This window comes from Lissotriton vulgaris, chromosome 1_1 (assembly GCF_964263255.1).
Source record: "Lissotriton vulgaris chromosome 1_1, aLisVul1.2, whole genome shotgun sequence".
NCBI classification, from domain to species: Eukaryota; Metazoa; Chordata; class Amphibia; order Caudata; family Salamandridae; genus Lissotriton; species Lissotriton vulgaris.
Window position 1 is genome coordinate 815874792 of NC_141685.1, and position 22641 is coordinate 815897432.

The following is a 22641-nucleotide window of genomic DNA, read 5'->3' on the forward strand; positions in this document are numbered from 1 at the left end:
CCACAACTCCCAGAATGCACGCAGTGACTGGCAAGAGCTCCTGCGGGGGTGCGAGCTTGCCTCCTGCGCTCCACTAAACTAACTCCTGTCCCTACCCTCTCCCAGTAAGGCCAGGGGCACCAGGAACGGGCAGCGCTCCCCGTGGGAAGCTACCCCGCGCCCAAATGGGATGGACGAGCCGAAAGCAAGAAGAATCAAGAACCCGAAGGTGAAGGCAAACACCCGGTGCCCCCCACCCCGATGGAAGCCCGGTCAGACTGGGTGACCGGTTTACCTCAGTCATACCCCCAGTAATGACTGACCCCCGCGCAGCCGGCCCCAGTGGGCGAAGGCCCTCGCAACGGCTCATGCTAAGAGACAGCGGACCTCAGCATGAGCAGCGCACAGCCACCCAGCATCGGGGTGGGGCGAGGAACAGCACTCACCGCAATTAAACGCAGATCCTTGGGCATGTCTAAACGGCATCGTCTAAACGGCCAATTCAATATGCTGCATATGCCCCTAAACATCAGGGTAGGGAATCTCTCCCAAACCAGCCTACTTGTGGGTAGTAACTCACAAATGTAGCCATGGTTTAGGATGCTCGCTGGCCTGTCTGCGAGGAAGCTCCAGGTATCAGCATTTGCAGGGCTCTGTTTCTGAACACGCCCCTCGTTCGGCTTCTTGGACTGGAGCCTGGACAAAGAGGTGAAACTGGTTATGCTCCATCCTACGAATCCGTTAACATACACTGCAACATTTGGGAACACACAAGACTGTGTTAAATAGTATGACAAACCTGAGCCCATAACCGCTTTACACAGGGTTTATCCTGGAGAGCACAAGAAAGAAGGCTGAGAGCGCGGAATCTGATCCTAACAATAAGAAAGTAGCGAGTTGCCGCCTGGATCTGCGGATACTGAGAGCGAATTCGACTCCTGTACTGACGTCGGTGAGGAGCAAGTATGGGCAAAGCATTGGGAGCAGAGCGGCCATCTTGGAAGTGCTACAGAGAAGTAAAGTTTTGTTCATTCTACAGGAGTGTGAACTTTACAATAAGGTGTATCCGTTTTCAAGATTGGTTGTCTTTTGATTCCGAGCCGCAGAATAGTTTTTCTTGTCTCGTGTTTTGAACTCTACATTTAAGCATGTTTCCTTTCACCTGAAGCCGTATACACTAAATCAAGCACAGGAATAGACTTAGCTCTGAAACCCAAAGCATGCAAAACAATATTCAGTGGTGTCATCCGAGGAACATGAAAGGCCAGCTCCAAATTAAACTAACGACTTGTAACACAACGCCTCGAAAGGCTCCAGTTGGGAAAACTCTCCGGAAGGCAAAAGAGGAGCGCTCCACACCACCATGTTTCTCCGAGGTCAAGCAGAAATGTCTCGGCTGGAATGTAAAATTCCAGCCAATGGGAAGAGGAGACAAAAGAACCTAAAGAAACACGCCCCTCAATCCGAAAAAGACGGGGCTTAAATGGATAGACGCCCGTCTTCTCCAATGGCTGGCCTCGGTTTAGGAAGCCAGCCAAAGAGAAGAGGGGCGGGTTCAATCCCCCTACTAGAAAACATAAAATATCGCTGGCGCGACTACGCAGGCCGAGACCTAAAAACGACCCCAACAGAGACCGCTTCAGTCTTCGCCTATATTACTTGTCCAACACAGGTCAGAACGTCTTGAATACGAACCTCCTTTTACAAACAGGAAAACAGGAGCACATGTTTTTTTCCAAGCAGTGCTAAATTTGATCTCCCAATAATACGATAAATATAAAGGAAAGGAACCACAACTACCATCAAGCAACAAAGACGGGGCTACACTGGGTATGGGAGACCGGGCAATCAGTGACTGGGAGTGAGGGGAGGCTGGGGTGGTGGTAGAATGAGTGAAGCAGCAACAAGAGATTGCGTGGTGATGAAAACAGGAAAGCAAAAAGGGATGGGAGGGCAGATTCGAGGGTAAGCAAAACTGGTTGGAGGGGGAAGCAACAATGCCGCGTGAAAGGGAGAAACGTCCTGCAAACACATGCACTGTGATGTAGTGCTACAACTGAAAGAAAAACAAGGGTCAAAAGTGATGTTTCAGCTGACCCAAAAAAAAAATAGTACCTGAATCGCATCAGGAGCAGCAGATGACTGATTAAATTGACACAATATGTGCTTGGTCCCTGCTCCACAGCAAATGGCGGAAATGATGTTTCAGCTGCACTGGCAAATTACGACATCTGCAAAGAAGAGTGATGTAGAAACAGACAATGGTAAGCAATGGGCGGCGTCCAAGCCCTTTCTGTAGACTATACATGTGCTAGAGCATGCTCTCACAGTCTCGACCCTAAAAAGAGCCCTGAACTTGAGGGCACTTGAATGGCCGAGCACAGAAGATATTTTGAAGAAAGCTGAGGAGATGGGGAATCAATTCGAATGAGAGAAATATTTTGCTTGCCCATCAGAACCACATTAATAGGTGTTAAAAATGCAAGCAGAGCACAGGCTGACCTGAGATAGGAGGCATTCAATGAGAGCATATAACAATTGATGACAAAAAGGAGGCTCTAAACTATATGTGGAATAGACTACTGTCTAATGTTTATATATGCTAAGCCTAGGCAGTGGAACAGACGAAAGGGGGCATGCAGGAAAGTGTGAACAACCACAGGGGCACAACCAGACATGCACTGCACAAATTCGAGTGGTGGTCGGAGAGCAGAACTCCATGTTTGTACAGGTTCAAGCAACTGGCGAGTTACTGTGGAGGGATCAGACCTTAATAATGTGTCTGTTTTCTTTATTTTTACCATTCTCTCTTGCCTGCTAACTCTTACCTCAATGTGAATATTGTTTGTATTTTCATGGGGGTCCCCTCCTATAGCTCGCCCTCAATCCCATCTCAAGGTCTTGAAAAATTACTACAGATTTCCAATCTTTTTTTACTGGCGATGGGTGGTGTTCCTTACCCAACTGAGATTTTTTCATCTAACTTCTCGAAGTTTGCACAGTGCTTTACTGGAATTTAATATGAGACTGGAATTAATCTATAGTGGTTTGAAAAGGTAATAAAGAGATTAACTACAAAGACCTTTTACTCTCATTTTTTTGTACGAGTCTTTATTTTAGTCCTGTCTATTAAAGCATACATTAATGTTGACTGCATATATGTGTAAATATAACAAGTTGATAACTTCTGTACACGTTTAGATGTATATGATCAGGTGTCTTGACCAACTTGATAACAAATGGCATCAACATGAAGTCCCTTTTTAATGATCAGAAACAACTTGTCGAAAATGTTAACGGATGAGGAAATAAGGTCTCACCAATCAGTTTAACCATTTGCAGAAGAACATAAACGTTATGGTAACAGCACACAAGTCCTCTCCAGTTCGTCTTAAATGTTTTAAAATATTGTTCTCTTCTGTCAGAATCTAACATCTTTCTCCATTTTTCCAAGGGGCGCGATTACTGCTCAGAGGAGGAAGACATCACATAGTGCTGCGTGGCAGTAGGAAGATTCTCTTGTACATACTGTAGATGAACCCGCAGATGGTCACTTGGAATTTTCTACAGTGGACACTACATGGCACAGAGGGATCATGTCCTTGGCGTTTGCACCCGCACATTGTCATTGCTGTTAATGGCAGAGGAATTAATATGGCGTTGGTCTTCAAAGGAACCTGTCGATGCTGCTAGATGAGAATAAAATGGCCGCCGTTCACTGCTCCGCGTTTTAATATGCAGCAAGTTGCTTTAATTCATTTTAAAGACAACACTGAATTTACTGAGGCTGGTGGACTGTTTTTTTATTTAACGAGGTGGTGTTGGTATAAGGAACGGAATAAGTCCATGTACGTTGGACCGCCTATTTTCCCAATACACTGGTCGTCGGCTAAATTAGGATTTGACCTTCCATAGTTGACTGTTTTGAACTTTTGAGAGGGAATGTGTGTTGTTACTGGCAATAATCCCCCCTATAAGGGCACGGACCTAAAAACATAAAAAATCTGCTGTCTGCCATATGATTACTGAAGGTGACGCCATAGCCGATGGTCCCTACAGGGCATATCAGTTGCCCAATACTACAGGAGGCGTCTTAACTACGAACTCAGCTTGCAGTATTTGCTTTGCTAAATGCAAACGTGTGATCACAATCGTTTTAAATCTTTTTTTCTAAGAAAATAAACATTTTACTGTTTTTATGTATTTTTGTCTTTTACCATTGATGCCGTACACAGTTAGGGGAAACATCGAAAATAAACTGTTGTTTTTTTTCAGTTATGTCACTTAAAAATGCTGCTGGGAATGTTTATTGAGTGTCTGTCGAGTTTTTAAAATTTTATTTTTTACCATGCCTGCAGTAGCAAGGACAAATATAATCCACTGTGGTACATCTCTTTAGAAAAACTTGACTTTAAATATCAGATGAAACTTTTTGGCGCACGTGCTTTTGTCTTCAGTGCAAACGTTGATGCAGAAAATGTGTTGGGGATTTATCTGATTGCGAAATAATTCATGATCTGAGGCCACAACAGAACCATTGTCTCTGGGGAAACAATTATAAAATAGTTGATTTTACCACAGAAAACATGCTAAGTCGCAAAAACACAATCTTTAAGATGAGTATGTTAGAAAGAATTCCGGGCTTTGGATCAAGGTCACCTTGAGTCATCCTGACTCCTCACACACTCAAAAACATTTATGAAAACAATGTTTTTTCGAGTCTTCGCACTAGATGGTAGAAGGAATCAAAGCATATGAATCTGCAATAGCTTCAAGCACCAGAACTATTGTTACAAGTAAGTACCTTGTAATTCTGTAAGTAAAAAAAAAACACGGCATCAAAACAAGGTAGAAATCTTAAACCATGTCACTGTATAATTTGCGCAGAATTATCACAGTAGTGGGAACTTGTTTTTTTAGTTTTTTTATAGACCCTTTTAGCTGCAAAAACCACCACAGCAATTCCACAACTAAATGACACTGTTGTAAATGTGCTGTCATTTGTTACGCAAAATGATAGTGTTCTGGAAGAAGGTTCTTGTGGAAATGAGTGGCAAAGGTAATTGCAATTTGATTTATTATTTGTAGAACATCCACCTAGGATTAATAGCTGTAACAACAAATGATTGATATAAATGTAGAAATGGACTAAATGCCGGCAACTTGAACACAATTGATGAGCAGGGATGAAACATTTTGAAGAATTTCTCAAAACTGATGTGATTTTAAAGATCGAAGCACTGACGAGGGAGGCTTGTCAAGAGCAGTGCATGTAGATGAGTTAATGTCAGTGGTGGCGCCGATCTAAAGTGGTGGAGCAACGAGGCGAGGAAGGGGGGTGGGGGGTGGGGGGGGGGGGGGGGTGCGGATAGGGGAAAAATATCGGATTTAAAAAAACACTTACCTGCCACTGACTCTGCCAGCAGCCTCGGTGCTTCTCTCCTCGCGGCAGTTCATGGGCCACACAGCATAGGCTCCCCAACCAATACAGACGTTGTTCTCGTGCTATCCCTAACATGAGAAAAGCGCCAGGATTGGTCTGAGCGGGCTGGTCTGATACTTGCCCAGGCAAGGGTGCCTGTGCCTTTTCTACTACCGGCTGTGCAACACAGCTGGGGTGGAGAAATAGAAGTGTGCATGTGGGTTTGGCCGGTCTAAACAGACATACAAACTGACATGCGCACTTACAAGTGCCCACCACTCCTCCCTGCCACTGTCCAAGATGATGGGTTGGTCCTGCGCCGCCCTAGACTAGAATCAACTCCGCCTCAGTTAGTGAAAAATAAAATGATAACATTGTTTTAATATCATTTTATTTTTCATTTGCTGGCTGTGAGCAGTGGGGTGATGCTCTTCTTCCATTACGGAGGAACCACGCCTGTCTAATGTCCGCTCATAGTACATGCAGGTTTAATCCTGGCTACTCTCAATAAGAAAAGTGAGCTACAACACAGGTATCTACTGCACCTCTGTAAGGAAAACCAAACCCTGAAATAGAAAGGGTCAAGCCGGTGGAAGACTTTATTCACAAAACTACTCTCCAGGGCGAACTTCAAGAGAAACATTTGTAACCGTAAATGTTTGTGTCCACTCCTCTTTCTGAAATGGGGAGTCCAGAAGACTCAAATAGAAACTATTACAATAGTTAATGTGGAGAGCATGCAGACTACAATAACAAAATGGAGTTCATGAGACAAAACAGGATTTTTACTAAAGGGTGAAAACATTGAGGTAGTTGGGAGTGATTTGCACTTTAAATGAGGGGTCTTAATCATATGGTAGCCTTAAGGAAGTATCACTTCTCACTGCATCATGGCCTTTTGCCCTTTTCTACCAAGAACACATCATCTAAGGGTCTTCACACCTCTGGAAGCCACTGGCTCAGCAACTGAAGTCTACCCTCTCCTTTAATATTTTATACAATTTCAAATATTATTCAAATAGTTTCCTTCAGACTCCCAACAAAGTTCATGTGTTCCCTCTTGCTAGTGCACCACTCAGTTCCTCCAGCTGCACAGCAGGCATCATGATCGAGAAATAGCAATACATCCCAGTGTACTTGCCTAAAGAGATAAATGCTAGTTTTTGTTCTATGTTTTCATTTTTATATTGTATGAACATGGCACATGCAGTTTATCAATGTGGTGTAAGGTATTTCAAGACTATAATCGCCTGAAGAAACCGACAAGGTCCCTTGGTTAGGTAAGGCTGCTTCCAATGATGGGAGAGTGCTGGCTGGATCATGCCCTCCTAGATAATCCCAGGATTCCTAGTGTGACTTGAAGCAAGGATAGTGGCAAACCTGCTGTGGGTCAGCATGCATTAAAGGGGTCTCTTCTCCTTAAAGGACTGATTACTCAAGTGTTTAATTACTGTGGCATCTTATCTCACGGCTAGCCTGAAGCTCAGCCTTTTCTTCGTAGTAGTGACCAGAAAGTAACTGTGCTACTGCAGTATAGGTGCTTCGAGCTTGTTCCACAGTCAACCATCTTGTGCTGAGTCTGTAGTACCCTTTTAACCACATTTAGGAGACATTAATCCTACAACGGTCAGGACAGTGTACCATTCACTCAATTGGGATTAAATACCAACAGTTGCCAAAACATTGCAGCTGGGCAGACCCTTTTAAAACACCTAAAAAAGACCAACATGAGTAATGCAAGATGAGGAGAGCATGTAAGTTTGTCAGAAAAATATTTATTACTTTAAATGTAAGTATGCAGTAAGAATGGTAGACTGCAACAGAGGCTCCTGCTCTCAGTCCTCACAAAAACCCATCTATTGAGGAAACAATTGACATTGCCAACAGTATCAAGATTTTAAATAATATTTGAAAGAAATTAATACATCATCAGATACTCTAGTTGTTAAATGTAAGAAACAAGGTTCAATTCCAGTCAAAATTGGTCCGCACCGGAAATCCAAAGTCTTTAACGATTCCATATTTTTCAGTAGTAGTTCCAAAACGCATGTTGCCTCTTTCAAACAATTTCCAGCAATAGGTAAAGAATGTAGTGAATGTAGGTGTATGAATCATTTAGCTCGAGTATGCAGAGGTACCAAGAATGTTAAATGCAAGGTTAATTCTGTGATGGAAGACGAACCAGATCATATGAGTAATGACAGGAGAAATATGGTTTGTGTGTGAAGATAAATCAAAAAGATGTACCTTTTTGTAAAGATGCTGTTGAAAAATTTCTAGTGAATGTTAGAATTCCTTTACCGTCTGACTCGTGATAAACAAAATCACTAATTTCCAAGTAAATTATTTTAAAGAATGGTCTTTTGTAAGACCTTTTACTCCCTGATGTCAATACAGGTGTGCATAATGGTGTCAACATTGATTTGGAAGGGCTTTTGTTTGAATCTTCTATACAATTTAAAAATCACATTGTTGTGGGGAAAATTTGTGTTACTAGCTTCTTCCTGGAATTTTAGAGTGGTGCTTCAGTTGAGACAGATGTGTTCAAATTCTATGTGTTAAAGATGTAGATTTGTGGGTCTCAAATGTGAACAGTATTTTAGAGCACTACAAAGATATATATTTACTGAGCAATTGGGCACGGTAAGCAGTTTTGAACACCATATTAAATTTAAGGAAGGAGTTTTGCCTGTCAAACATAAGCTATGCAATGTGCCTTGCATTAGGAGAGAATTGTCTGAACTGTTGCAAAATCTATGTCAAGAGGAGGTTATAGAACCAAGTCCTCACTATCGTTATCCCCTAATGTTATTGCTTGCAAAAAAACAAATAATTGAGGATGTGCATAGACTTGAGAAGCTCAAATAAGGCTACATGGATTGATAGGCATCCCCTTCCCAAAATTGATGATTTGATGGATTCTTTCTCAGGACTGTCTTTATTTTCCAAGTTGGACATGCAGTTCTGCTTATCAGCTTCTTCTTAGTAAGTACTTTATCTGCGTTTGTCACTCCAGATGGTGTTTTTCAATTTTGTAGACGACCTTTTGGTTTGGCATCAGCAGCTGCTACTTTTCAGAAAGTGATGAAAGATGTTGTTAGGATTCATGGTGTTTCCATTTGTTAGAATTACGTGTTAGTTCATGGGAGAAATGAATATGAACACATCAGTCTGAGTAAAGTGCTAAAAGCAATGGCAGCAAGAGATTTGAAATTAATAAAGGAAAAATGTATGTTTGGAGTTAAAGAAGTGGAATATTTGAGAAATGTAGTGTAGTGTCTTGTAAGGGAATTTCACTCAGGCCAGGTTTGCTGAAAGGCTATAAGGGAAGTTTCTGCACACATAGATCGTGATTAACTTTGTGTGTTCATGTGCATGTGTGAATTCTATGCCAAGTTTGAAGAGAATTTAGCCACAGTTGCTGAACCCTTACTAAGGTTGTTGGAAAAAAGTGTAAAATTTGTGTGTTGGGGGGAGGGGGGGTGGATGGAGCAGCAAGTAGCTTATGAGGTTATAAAACAAAAGCTTGGTGATGCCCCTTTACTAAGCCCATTCTCTCGGGGTGGGAACAATGTGCATAACGGTAGATGCCAGTACCATTGGACTTGGTACGGTTTCGATGCAGGAGTTTGCTTTGCGTACTTTGAAAACGGAAGAAAGAATGTACTCCATTACAGAACGTGAAATGTTGGCCTGCACTTGGGCTGTGGAAAAATTCAAATATCTGGGGACCAAATTTTGCTGCACTTGGGCTGTGGAAAAATGTAAATGTCTGGGGAACAAATGTTATCAGGACGTATGCCAAACCGTTGATTCTCACACTACTACTAAAGCCATTGCCAGGTTGGTTAGACTTAGTTCAGAACTGTTAATACACCATTTTGACATTGTGCACATCCCGGGTGGTAAGAACAAGAAGGCTTATTGAAGCCTTTCAAGACTACCAATGCCTTCAGGAGTGGATATTTCTGACCACATTGTTGACCAAGATGAAGAGGATGTAGAATGTTTTGAGCCAGTATTTGACTTTTTGCTCTAAGTTTGTAATTGTTCTTGTCTTGGTCTTGTAATTTGTTGTTTTTCCAAAGGAGGGAGGTGTGTTGTATCTTGCTTTCCCTATTCTCTTTGTCCCTGCACCACCATGAGTATTATTCTGCATGGAATGTTGCTTTGTCACTTGGAATGTTGGTCTGATCGTTACATTAGTTAAGATCCGAGGCTGAGCAGGGAAGTCCAGTACTCCTGGTGGGGTGTCCTGTAGACATATTATTGAATCCTGCAACTGAATTTGAGTTTTCCTTAACCTATCCCCCTTTGGGAAACCATTTTGAAGCACTTTATTCTCATCTTGCTAGCAGCCTTTGGACTTTGAATATGTTTTCAGTGATACACACGCCTTTTGGCAATCATTTTGCAGTGTGTGTTCGGCGATACACATGCTTTTGGGCAGCCATTTTGAAAAGCGCATGCTTTAGCGATGTGCATACCTTTGGGCAGCCATTTTGAAGTGTGCATTACTCCACTATACACATACTTTTGGATAAGCAATCTTGAAGTACGCATTGCAGAGCTCTCAGACGTTTTATCAAACACTTTGTGATACACGCGCCTGCATCTTTAACATTTAAGTCCATCATGCATTGCAAGTCCTCTTGTGTTGTGCGTTTCACTACCCTAGCAGTCTTTTTGCGTATTGTTTCTTGTGCACTTCAAGCAAAACTTCAGAGATTCGCACACTAGTAAAGTATATAGTAAACGAGGATCATCTGCATATTTTGAGGGTCTATTTCTTACATCACTATTACGTCAAAGGTGTGTGCTTTTATCCTCAAAAGTGTCATTTTAAAAGTTATAATTTTACAGGTGGGGGTTTTGTGCATTTCCATCTTTGTGCAAACATCCAAATTAATAGTGGTAATTTTTGTACTACTGTTACTTTATTTTATATATTTTTTTGCTGTCTACCTGTAATGTCATGCCAGCTATTACGCCACATGCACCATCCTTACAACTTCCAGGCTAGCCAGTAGTGAGATGGAAAGAATGGTTTAGAGCATTTAATGCTTATTTTGGAGCAACTGATGGTTTAGAATTAAGGCTGAACAAAACAAATGGATTTTGGAGCATTCTTTGGGTATGGAAGAGCATAAATGTTTTGAGCATTTACTCAAAGTATTTAGCGAAGATTCAGAAGTAGAATTAAAGGACCATGAAGAAACGGGTAAACGCTTGTAGATGCATTTTGACAAACCACCTAATTTAATTGCCAAAAGTCACAAATTGTTTTAAAAAGAACAGTCTGGTGTTGAAACTATTGATATGTATGTGGCATCATTATGGATATTAGCTGTGAACTGTGAATTTGGTATCTTTATGGATCAGAGATCATTTAGTTAATAGTTGTTTTAATGAAAAAATTCTGGAGTGCTTGTTGACTCACAAAATCCCACCCTTGTCGCTAGTGATGCAAGACGAGGAGAGCAGGAACGTTTCTCACAAATATATTTTTTACGTAAATGTAAGTATGCAGGAAGAACGGGAGCCAACAGAGGCTCATGCTTCCAGCCCGTTCCAACCGACGCCTAGCTCCTAACCATCACTGTGGAACCCTGCTCACAAAGGTTCCTGAAAAGGAGCCCTCATGAGCATGTCCAGGACACAACAGTGAGGCAAATAAGTTTGAGAACAAAGTTGTAAGGTAAAGAAGAGTCCACGAGATGCCATCAAGAGACTATTTACAACAGGGTCTTCACAGTTAAATGCATTCATGAGACAATTGGAGAAGGCATATTTGACGTCACACAGCCCATATGAGACATTAACCCAGTAGACTTATTTAAATCTATTTTTAATACTTACATGAACTCAGTGACTGGCTCCCTTTATAAAAAAAAAAACATTGGCAAAGCCAACAGGTCTCGCCTATGCAGGAGCTATTGCCTTTGCCTGTATGTTTTAGCAATGTTGTAAACCAGAGTGGCTGCTGTCCAGCATGGCTGAAAGTTAGTTGGGTAAGGAAGAGTGGAGTCTTGTAAAGAGGGGTAGAATGGAGTTGCGTACAGAAGAGTTGAGTGGAGTAAAGTGAAGTGAATTGTCATGAAATAGTGTTTCGGGAGTGGAAAGCCATAGAGTTGAGCGCCATAGAATGAAGTACAGTATCAAGTTGTGAGTGGAGTAAAGTGGCATAGAGGGAGTTGAGCGGAATGATGGCAAAGAATTTTGTAGAGTTTAATGGAGTAGAGCATCATAGAGTGGAGTGTTGTGAAGTGTCGTAGTGTACAGCGGTGCAGAGTAGATTGGCATAAGGTACAGTGTAGATTAGAGTGGAGTGCATTGGTTTTGAGTAAAGGGGTGTAGATTGCAATGGCATAGAGTAGAGTGGTACATAGAAGATTGCTGTGGCAGGTGCAGGGTATAGTAGGGTAGAGTGCAGTTATGCAGAGTAGAGTTTGAGTGCAGGGTCGTGAGTAATGCAAAGTAGAGTGGTGCTGCAATGTAGAGTGCAGTGGTGCTGAGTAGAATAGAGTGGTGTAGCATACAGTGACGTATAGTGCAATGGCATAGAGTAGAATGTTGTAGAGTATAGTGGTGTAACGTGCAGTGGTGCAAAGTAGTTGGTGTAGGTTCAATGGCAAGGGTGCATTGGTTTTGAGTAAAGTGGTGTAGAGTGTAGTGGCATAGTGTAGACTGCAGAGGTATAGAGTGGCACTGCACAGAGTAGATTGTTTCATAGTAGAGTGGGGGGATGCAGGGTAGAGTCCAATGCCGTAGAGTGGTGAAAAGTAGAGAGGCGCAGTGTTGATTGCTGTGGCGTAGAGTAGATTGTTTCAGAGTGGAGTGGTATAGAGTAGTGCCGTAGAGTGCAGTGTTGCGGAATGGAGTGGCCTAAACTGCAGTGGTGCATAGAAGAGTGGGGTAAAGGCACTGGCATAGAGTAGTGTGGTTTAGAGTGCAGTGGTGCACAGCCGATTAGAAGTGGTGTAAAGTGCATTGGCATTAAGTGCAGTAGTGGCGCAGAGTAGAGTGTAGTGGCAGAGAGTTTAGTGCTGCAGAGTAGAGTGGCGTAAAGTGCATTGGTGTAGAGTTCAGGGGCAGAAAGTGGTGCAGAGTAAAATTACAGTGGTGTAGTATAGTGGTATAAGGTGCAGAGCAGGGTGGCATAGAGCGCAGTGACGTAGAGTGTATTAGTTTTGAGTAAAGTGCTGTGGTGTAGATTAGTGATGTAGTATGCAGTGGAATAGAGCAACGTAGACTGCAGTAGCATAGATTAGGTTGTTTCAAAGTGTCACAGAAAAAGAGGGTTTGTTCTTGTGGGAGAAAATGGCACCTATTGAGTGTGCGTACATTTTATTGATGGGAGTAAGGCGGTGCAAAAAGGTGATGGAGAACACCCTAAGCCCTCGGAGTAGACCCAAGGGTCAAACATAAATATAGCAAGCCTATGCACAAGCTCCTGTCAATTGCAACTTCTAGTAAGACGTTTGTTGAACTTCAGAAAACATTCAATATACACATGTATTACAAAAAATGAGAATAATCTGTGTAGTTGTAATTCTTTTGTTCTTTTAATCTGAGAAATCAAGAGCGGTTCCTTCTCGCTCTAGAAAAGATCGGAATGTCCCGTAATGTCAATCCAAAATCGGACTTTTATCCTTTCTTCAGACACGGCACTTCGTATACGAGTACCTTTAGCGAGTATGCTGTCCGTGGTGATCCTGTTCCGAGGTTCCAATTTTACACAGAAACTGTTACTAGATTGGGGAATAATTCCTCTCTTAGCGAGGCAGTACTTTTTGTCAAGGTCCTTTTGGAAGGACTAGAAGTGTATGTTGAGGACAGCTCATTGCTTCCTCTTCACCAATGTGGAATTAGGAGAGGCAGAAATTGTAGAGAACGTAGTGGCTCTGCACAACAAGGCATACAGATAGGAGAGTAAGGGGCCTATATACAAGCAGAGTTGTGACACTCTTGCACCATGTAAGGTGGTGCAAGAGCGACGCAAGTCCTAATTGAGATTTATGAAGCCCTGTAAGGCCTCTTTGCATGGTCCTATGAATCTATAGTAAAGCAGTGCAGGGCACATAGCTGCATTGCCTTACTCTGCCCTGGAAATTCATTCCATGGGCGTTTTGTGGTGTGCTCTCATGCAACTCCCATTGTTTTTTGAAGCCTTACCAGATTTACCAGAACTGGTACACCTGGCATTGCAACAAAAGATACGTCTTCCCAGGGGAGACGAAACAATGAGAATTACCTTTATTTCTCCTGTTACTTCCTCATTCCGCAGCACACATAGAAAGAGGAATATGCCTCTCAGGATTGTTTTTGTGCATGAAGGTGCCAATCCTGAATGCAAAAGTGGGTCCCTTGCACCATGGTGCAACGGTGCCTTGTGTTGGCGCAGGGTAAAAGGCCAGAATGTGTTTTATTGACTTAAATATGACACCTTCCTGCCCTTTCCCTGTCGCGGAGCGCAGCAAGGTGACTTACTGTGCTGCACTGCGTGACAAGTTCATAAATAGGCCTCTAAATGCCTGCTTTCTAGACTAGTATGGCACCTTTCACAAGGTCAGTAGGACAACATTGTGAAATAAGCTAGTAACGTGGAGCATTACAATAGTCTGCCTTAGGGCAATACAACTATTACATTGGGAAACTTGAATACGGGTCAAGACAGGGAACGGCACACAAGTAAAAAAGAGAGGATACCAATAAGCAGAGGATTGAATCAAAGATGCATGCTTTTCTCTCGTGCGGGTTAATTTACAGCATGTGCCCTTGCTTCAGACAATACCGTCCTCATAGACGCCATTCCCATTAGCCAAACAAGCATTTACAATGCAATGGTCTCAGCATTATTAAAGGTAGAGCTATTGGCATTGCTCATGGCATTTTTTTTATTTTTTATAAATCGTAAATACAGGGCATTGTCATTTACATTGCCAATAGCTTAATCATTAAATAAATGGCATTGTCATTTACAATGCCAATAGCTTAATAGCTCGCAAATGCATGACCTATTGCATTTACACCCACACAGAGACACACACACAAAGCCACCCACACACACACAGCCACCCAAACAGAGCCACACACACACAGACAGAGCCACACACACAGCCACACACACACAGCGCCACACACACACAGCGCCACACACACACAGCGCCACACACACCCAGAGCCCCACACACACCCAGAGCCACACACACCCAGAGCCCCACACACACACCCAGAGCCCCACACACACACCCAGAGCCCCACACACACACCCAGAGCCACACTCACACACCCAGAGCCACACACACACACCCAGAGCCACACACACACACACACCCACCCAGAGCCACACACACACACCCAGAGCCACACACACACACACACACACACCCAGAGCCACACACACACACCCAGAGCCACACACACGCCCAGAGCCACATACACACACAGGAGAGCAAGCACAGCGAGGGGGCAGGGAAGCAAGCACAGCGAGGGCAGGGAAGCAAGCACAGCCAGGGAAGCAAGCACAGCGAGGGTGCAGGGAAGCAAGCACAGCCAGGGGGCAGGGGAGCAAGCACAGCCAGGGGGCTGGGAAGCAAGCACAGCCAGTGGGCTGGGAAGCAAGCACAGCCAGGGGGCAGGGAAGCAAGCACAGCCAAGGGGCAGGGGAGCAAGCACAGCCAGGGGGCAGGGGAGCAAGCACAGCCAGGGGGCAGGGGAGCAAGCACAGCCAGGGGGTAGGGGAGCACTTCCAAGCATCATTTACAGAGGAACTAAATTGGTTCAAATTGTGGAAGTTTTCCCAAAGTTGTATTTGAGACCTGGATAACTGAACCCAATCAGCTGTCTCCCCGGACCAAAGTGGACAACCATGCAAGTCCCTGGGGCTCGTATTAGATAAAATAAAATGAGCAGGTAGGCAATTCTACTAACTAAAACACGTTTTTAAACTGTAAAACCTACAGTCTGAAAACCTAATGTTAGTAAATCACTCACTTGCTCTGTCAGGCTTAAATTACAGCAATGCCCTTGCACCAAATTCACATGCACAATTATTTATAGGAATTTCACCCCCTCCAGGGAAAATTCAGCAGGTGTTCCCCACCAACATCTATGTGGAGGGTTTGATGGTTATTTAACAACTTACTTCAATATACAAATCGGTGACCAATTTAGGGGCCTTGGAGGGGTAAAAAACAGGAAAATTGACATCCCCTGGTCCAGGATTCCATGAAAGAATCCTCCACTTCTCAGGCTTGCTTAAGACACGTGCCTAAATTATGAAACTCTTTACACTGGTAAAGAGTTTCATAACATAAGGGACTACTTTCTTGAAATGTACATCAACCACCCTTCAAATATCTCTGGCGCCACCGAAGAGTGAGAAACTGTATTCACTGAATCAGTTTCAGAAGCTACAGTGTATCTGTTAGATCACTAACCTTGTTAGCTTGTTCCAAGTATGCTTAAATGTGGATAAATAATAGTAACACAGTTTATTGAAGGATATACTCTGTTCTTGTGTGTTGAAATGATGGTAAACCCAGTCTCTCTCACTTTGTACATAATGTGCTGATTCTGTGCAATTCCCAAGCACTCTTATTTTATAGGATATGCATATAATTCTTGTGAGGCACTCAGAGAGACAAAAAAAGAAAGTCTACCTGTCCAGGTATAACAAGGTGCACTACGGCAGTTCCCCTGCCCCGCCTCTACCTACAGGATGCAGATAAATACTTGTACCGGATCTGCCACAACAACAATGCACATAGCCAGCTCCTCTCAGACAAAAAGCTACCTACAAGCACCAGCAAAAACACCGCACCGAGAAACTGCTCCCATGAGGCTCATAAGCAAAGTATACAGAGACGCACAATGACCGGGTGCTGCAGAAAGCACTTTAGCACCCTCTACAAAGTGCCTACTCCAGACGGGTCATGTTTCCCGGCTCCATGCATGACTAGCCCTTCCAGTCCAGGTTTTACTGTGCATTCTGGGACTTGTAGTCTCAATAATCCCGTTACAAAATCATGACTGCAAGTCTCAGGTTTCAAAGGAAACAAAAATCTCGGCTGGATGAGCTATTCACGAGTGGACATGGGAAATGTGCGATTTCTGCATATAGTGTGCAGTGTACAAAAAAAGCGCTGTCTAGCCAGGCTGGTTTAAATTGCACACACTGCGAATATAGACAAGAAACGCGAAGCACCAAGAGAGCAGCTACTCACTAAGAATTGTTTTTACACATAGGGGAGGCAATTATCCTCCGCCAGGTAACTGGCCGTTAGATGACTTCATGTCTTTAAAAACACAAAAACAGCCCGTGCCTCTGGGTGGCGAGAGCATCTGGGTTAGAAGTTACACCCCGAGTTTATAAGGTTCACAGGTAGACAAAGAGCGGTTCAGCTGTTTAAAGTAAAGACAGATCGATGCAGCTTGCCTGGGAGTTCTCTCTTTGAACTCCACAGCAGCGCAGCATTTCTGTACCTTCCAAACATCAGGCAGTTCAGAGGTGGGACGTGCTGTTGCCAGATGTGTGCCTCCACCAAGACCCGGGAAAAGGAGGGGGTTGGTAAACGAAGCCTTACCTGCAGCTCCCCTCTTCTGCATCGTTGGGTGAGTCCATTGCTGGCGCTCGCCGAGCTACCACAGGTGATGGGGGGGTGGGGGGGGGGGAGAATCAGACACCAGCCTTCCTTCAGCTGAAAGAACAGTCCTGGAAGAATCACCAGCCTATCCGGTCTCCCTTCCAGGAACTGGAACTGGTACAATCCAGTGAATGGCGAGCCTCGCGGCCAAGCTTCCACGAACCCTCCTTCCCACTCCAGGTCACCCCTGGGCCCCTCAGGCACAGGGGCTCACACAGCCAGACTCCCTCGCAGAGGACAGAGTGCGTCTTGCAAGGGGCAGTGTTGTGTGTGCGTGCAGAGCTAAGGGCTTTTCTCACTTCTGTAGCCGACTTCCTGTGTGAGAAGAGACTACGGCTCACAAAGAAGCCTGAAGACCAGCCCCTCTCTCTCCCCGGTCAAACTTTCTACGGGACTTTTTTTTTTCATCTCCTAGAAGCATCGGGTGTCTGCAGAGAGATGGAGCAGCAGCCGAACTATGAAAGCAAGATTTCTGCCCGGTGAAAGGAGGGCCAGAAGTTGTTGCCTTCTCATTGGCAGGATAAAAACAAGGAGACGACAGAAACATGAACAAGAAAACAAGAAAAACGGCACAAGAATAATGGCGGCCGAAAATATTCGGATTCAGGGGCGTGTTTTTCGCTTTCTGAGTGACAGATGATGTTGCAGTCGAAAGAACGCAAAAAAACACGCCCCCGAATCCGAAAGAGACGGGGCTTGAACTGAGAGATGCCCCTCTCATTCAATGGCTGGCCTCCGTTTAGGGAGCCAGCCAATGGAAGAGAGAGGCGGGTTCAAGCCCTGTACTAAAAATCATTAAATCTCCGATCGGAGACTGCGCAAACGTAGTCTTTCGGTCCTCGACCTAAAAAAGGCTTCTGGGAGCCATTTATGACTACAATCAGTCAAAATAACTAACAGGAAATGCATCTAACGCCTAAATAATAGCCTTTAGAGTACGAAAGTGTGCCTTCACTTGGAAATTAGGTTCAGCTAATTTCGAACTAGATGCAAATAATTACCTGAACGTGTTTCAAGATAAGTTTCAAAATAAGAAGGGCAGGATGCTAAGTTCATCTCCAAGCAGCAAAACATAAGACCTCATATTTACAACCAGGCTCAGAAAAGTATATGTGAACCTTCATATCCCCAGCAAACACTATACTTGCTGTGATAATGGCAGAATTGGCACCCTCTGTCTCAATGGCGTATTAACAATCGAGGCGGGGGTGGGGGTGGCTTGGGAGACATGGATGCAATAGTCCGATACGTCTTTGGGTTGCCAAAAGCCTGCTGTCTGTGACACTTAGAATTTAGACTCCCCCTCACGACTTGTATGTTAGGTGCAATATTTATTAAATACTCCTCTAGCCTAAGAAAAGCATTGGAAAGAACTTTAAAGAACCTGCTGCGAGATTAACAAGTCTGTACACAGAAGACAGCCCTGAAGTGGACCATACATATGGAAACAATTCAAGATTATCTGGCAGGCTGGGGACATTTCCACTCAAGCACCCATTTTAAAGAAACCGTCAAGGTGAAAACTAGAGAACTATCAATCAGTACAGATTTTGAAAGATGTTGTGCTTACAAAGAAGCAAAATTCTTGGAGGAAATGTATTTATTGCAAAAGCCCTAACCATAATGTCTGAATAATATGAAATATGAATAGTGCTTGAAATTCGTAAGATCTAGACTCCCCCCGTGTTCGACCTCAGGGTGGATTTGAGACTGCAGCTGTTTCTGTCACTGGGGTGATCATTTTAATCACTACTTCACCTTTTTTGTGTCTGCCCCAGTATCAAGGAAGCTAGTGTCAAACTGCTGAAACCACTCCTTCGCCAAAAAGGGTTGACAAACATGATAGAGGTGGCACGGCGATGATTGGCAGATGATAGGAAGGATCTCTAAATGTATGCATATGATGTACATGAACTTTCAGAGATTTCAAAGCACCATGCAAGTTTTTATAGGAAAGTTGAGGCAAAATAAGATGGTAGCAACAGAAATGGACTCAAAGTTCCCTAACACGAATATAGTGGAAGTCACAGAGAATACAAACGCTTGTACAATATGTGATTGAGACCTTTTATATACTTTTTTTTTACAAGGAGCTCAGCATTTCGCTTGGGTTTTTATGGGAATTTGTATTGACTTAATGTGCAGTTTTACTAGTTTGATGTAATTAATGTTTGTGTATGGATTTCTACCTTACGTTTTATTGTAATGATTTTAATTAATCAGCAAAACAGTTGTATTACTTAAAGAAAAAGAACACAAAATATTGGAAAAGTCCTAAAATAGTTATCAGAAACTGAAATAAGGGACAAAAACATGATGGTATAAAATAAGCAGTTAAGAAATAAGTGTTCGAGGCATGTGAGCTGTAGAGTCACATGCTGTGCATAGCTCGCCATCTAGTGTTGGGTCCGGATGTTTGCACTTTGTTTTTCTTTGAAGAAGTCTTTCCAGTCACGAGGAAGGTGACTCCTCCTTTTGATGATAGTGAGCATGGGCATCAAATCCATTGTTAGATTGTTTTTTTCCGTCCCACAGCTCGACTCAGACCAAGAGGACGAGATCCTACGTGGACAATGTCCCGTGAGTACAGCTCCCCCCCCCCCCCCCCTTGTCCCAAGACCCAACTCCACAAAAGAAGGTGGCTCCGGTCCAACCCGTGCCCTTGGGCTCCGGTCGGCACAAATACCATGTTTCCGATGCCCTGCCTACTGTTCTTGGCACCGAAGCCTATAAATCAGCCTTCCGGCTCCGAAAAGACTTCCTCCAAATCAAGATCGGAGCCGAGAACTTCGGGGTCGAAACACAAGTCTGGCACCGACCCCCACCATTCGGCACCGAAACACACTTTGGATCCGAAAACATCAACATCCAAGACTTCGCCACCAAACCTTTTGGTGCCAAAACAGTCAGATGTGCCGAAATCACCAAAAAGACACAGTTTCGACGCTCCGATCGACAAACCGGACACGAAAAAAAAAGTGTTGTAATTTCATCCTCAAGAGTGGACATATCACCACTAAAGTGACTTTAAAAAAGAAGTACTGATACAGAGGATGAATACCACATACCTTTAAAGAAGAGAATGGTTTGAACTAACCCTTCCCCTCCGCCTCTTCCATCACCTCAGTTTCAGCCTATTTCACCTAAACATTCACCACCACATACACCCAACAACCAGGATGACTGAGATGATAATCAACCAATACAAGACCCATGGGATGATTATAATACCACTTTGCCCACGGGCAATGATCTTCATTTATATCCTAACAAGCCCTCTCCACCAGATGACCGTGTAGACTACATTGAGTTACTGGGTAGAGCTGCCAACTGCAATAGAGTGCAGCTTCATAAGGAGTCATTAGAAGAGGATTTCCTCTTTGAAACCCTCAGTACTACGCAAAGCTCATCACGTACACTACCTATGCTCAAGGGGACGATCCGGCATGTAGATGACATTTTTAATGACCCGGTCAGAGCTTGTGTTCTTACCCTTAGAGTAGACAAAAAATACAAGCCAGGACCATCGGACCCAGTATATATAAAAGGTCAGTTGCCATTAGACTCCCTGGTTGTATCCAATCCAAGGAAAAGGGCCAAATCCCAGACAACAGGAGATGCTCCACCCCCAGATAAGGAATCCAAACTTATTGATGCTACCGGGTAAAGGGTGGCCACTCGGGTGGCCAATTTCTGGCGTATCTCCAACACTCCGGCATTGCTGGCACGATATGACCGTGCGCACTTGGACGAAATGGAGCAATTAATATAATATTTGCCCCAGGAACACTGATCTAAAGCACAAGCCCTGGTGTGTGAAGGGCAATAATGCTATAAGATGTTCCCTAGGTGCTGCAGACACTGCTGTTATACCGGTAAACACCAGTGTCCTCTTGAGAAGACCTGCTTGGCTTCGCATATCAGGGTTCAAACCAGAGGTGCAAAACACCATTTTAAACACTCCCTTTGATAAAGAGCATCTATTTGGCCTAGTGATAGATTCTTCACTATAGAAAATGAAGGACACTGAAGTGGCCAAATCCATGGGAGCCCTTCATTCAGCACTAAGCTGTGGTTCCTTTCGGCGCTCCTTTTATCATGGAGACTCTAAAAAATACCTCATCGGAGAACACCTCCACCTATAAGGGCAAAAACCAACCCTCTCCATCTAGGGGTTACTTCAGAGGGGGTTACAGAGGTAACGGCAAAGGCAGGGGTTCAGACACACGCACCTCCCCCTCCAATACAAAGTGGTGACTTGCCTCCACTTTCCCATGACCACGTAACACCTGTTGGAGGAAGACTGTCAGATTTCCTACCAATCTGGCAGTCAATAACAGACAATTGGGTACTGCAAACTATCCATTCTGGTTACTGCCTGGAGTTCATCAACACTCCTCCAAACATTACACCAGTCACACAAACTTTCACCAGATGACATACAGCTCCTCAAACAAGAGGTTCAGTCTCTACTATAGAACCAGCACCACTGCAACATCACGGGTCGGTAGTTTATTCCACATGGTGACAATGCAACAAGTATTACTTCTGCTGCAAAAAAGTGACTCTGTCTACTTTAAATCTACTAGATGCCTATTTTCATATTCCAATCCACCCCGCTCATTGCAAATTCCTCAGGTTTGTGGTAGCAGTTCAAGGTACTCCCATTCGGAGTCACCATTGCCCCCAGAGTCTTCACAAACTGTCTGGTGGTAGTAGCTGCTCACCTGAGAAGAAGAAGCATCCATGTGTTCCCATACTTGGACAACTGGCTCATCAAAGCCGGCACGTACCAGCAATGCCTTTAGCACACTTTCAGAATAATCCAGTTACTACATCAACTAGGGTTCACAGTCAAGGAGAGAAAATCACATCTCCAACCAGCCAATACTCCAAATTACCTAGGAGACACACTACTACTCGAAAAACCCTGGCATTTCCAAGCGCAGCCAGAATTCGAAATATTCAGGCTTTAGTTCTCCGAATTCAACCCAATCATTGGATTCCAGCTCTGGTTTACATGCAATTGATGGGAATGATGGCATCTTGTATCATGATCACCCCCAAGCGTCCACTTCAAGAGTGCTTAGCCAGTCAGTTGAACCAGTCACACAGTCTATTGACCGATCTAGTTTTGGTAAGCAGCTGTACTCATTGCAGTGGTGGAACACACGAAATTTGTCAAAAGGACAGCCTTTCATAGACCGGTTCCAAAGATAGTACTGACAGCGGACACGTCCCTCACTGGCTGGGGAGCTCATCTACAACCAAACACAGTGCAAGGCTTGTGGAGTCGACAGTAGAAGTTGCTCCACATCAATCCTCTAGAGCAGCTTGTAATCTTTCAAGCTCTCAAGGCGTTTCAGACTCACCTGAAAGGCAAAGCTGTCTTAGTTCGTACAGACAATATGACAGCTATATATTACATTCATAAACAGGGGGGGGGGGGCACACTCTTTCCAACTGTCACACTTAGCCCAAGACATCTGGAGGCGGTCCATTCACACACAAGCTTTATCTCCTAGCCGAACACCTCCCAGGAGTGAACAACCAGATTGCCCATCTTCTCAGCAGACAAAGACCGCAAATGCA

The 22641-nt window shown here is 43.9% G+C and overlaps 1 protein-coding gene across 3 annotated transcripts in view; it reads left to right on the plus strand.

Moving 5' to 3' along the window:
* Window positions 1–4182, plus strand: part of C1_1H1orf21 (chromosome 1_1 C1orf21 homolog) — a 404852-nt gene extending 400670 nt beyond the window's left edge. For all 3 annotated transcript variants that reach the window (XR_015308474.1, XM_086957078.1, XM_086957087.1), the window contains one exon: window positions 3434–4182. Coding sequence is in view for 2 of the 3 variants with exons in the window: in XM_086957078.1 (XP_086813204.1) it covers window positions 3434–3472 (39 nt within the window). In the remaining variant the exon portion in view is untranslated. The remainder of the gene's footprint in view (window positions 1–3433) is intronic.
* Window positions 4183–22641: the final 18459 nt, after the last annotated feature.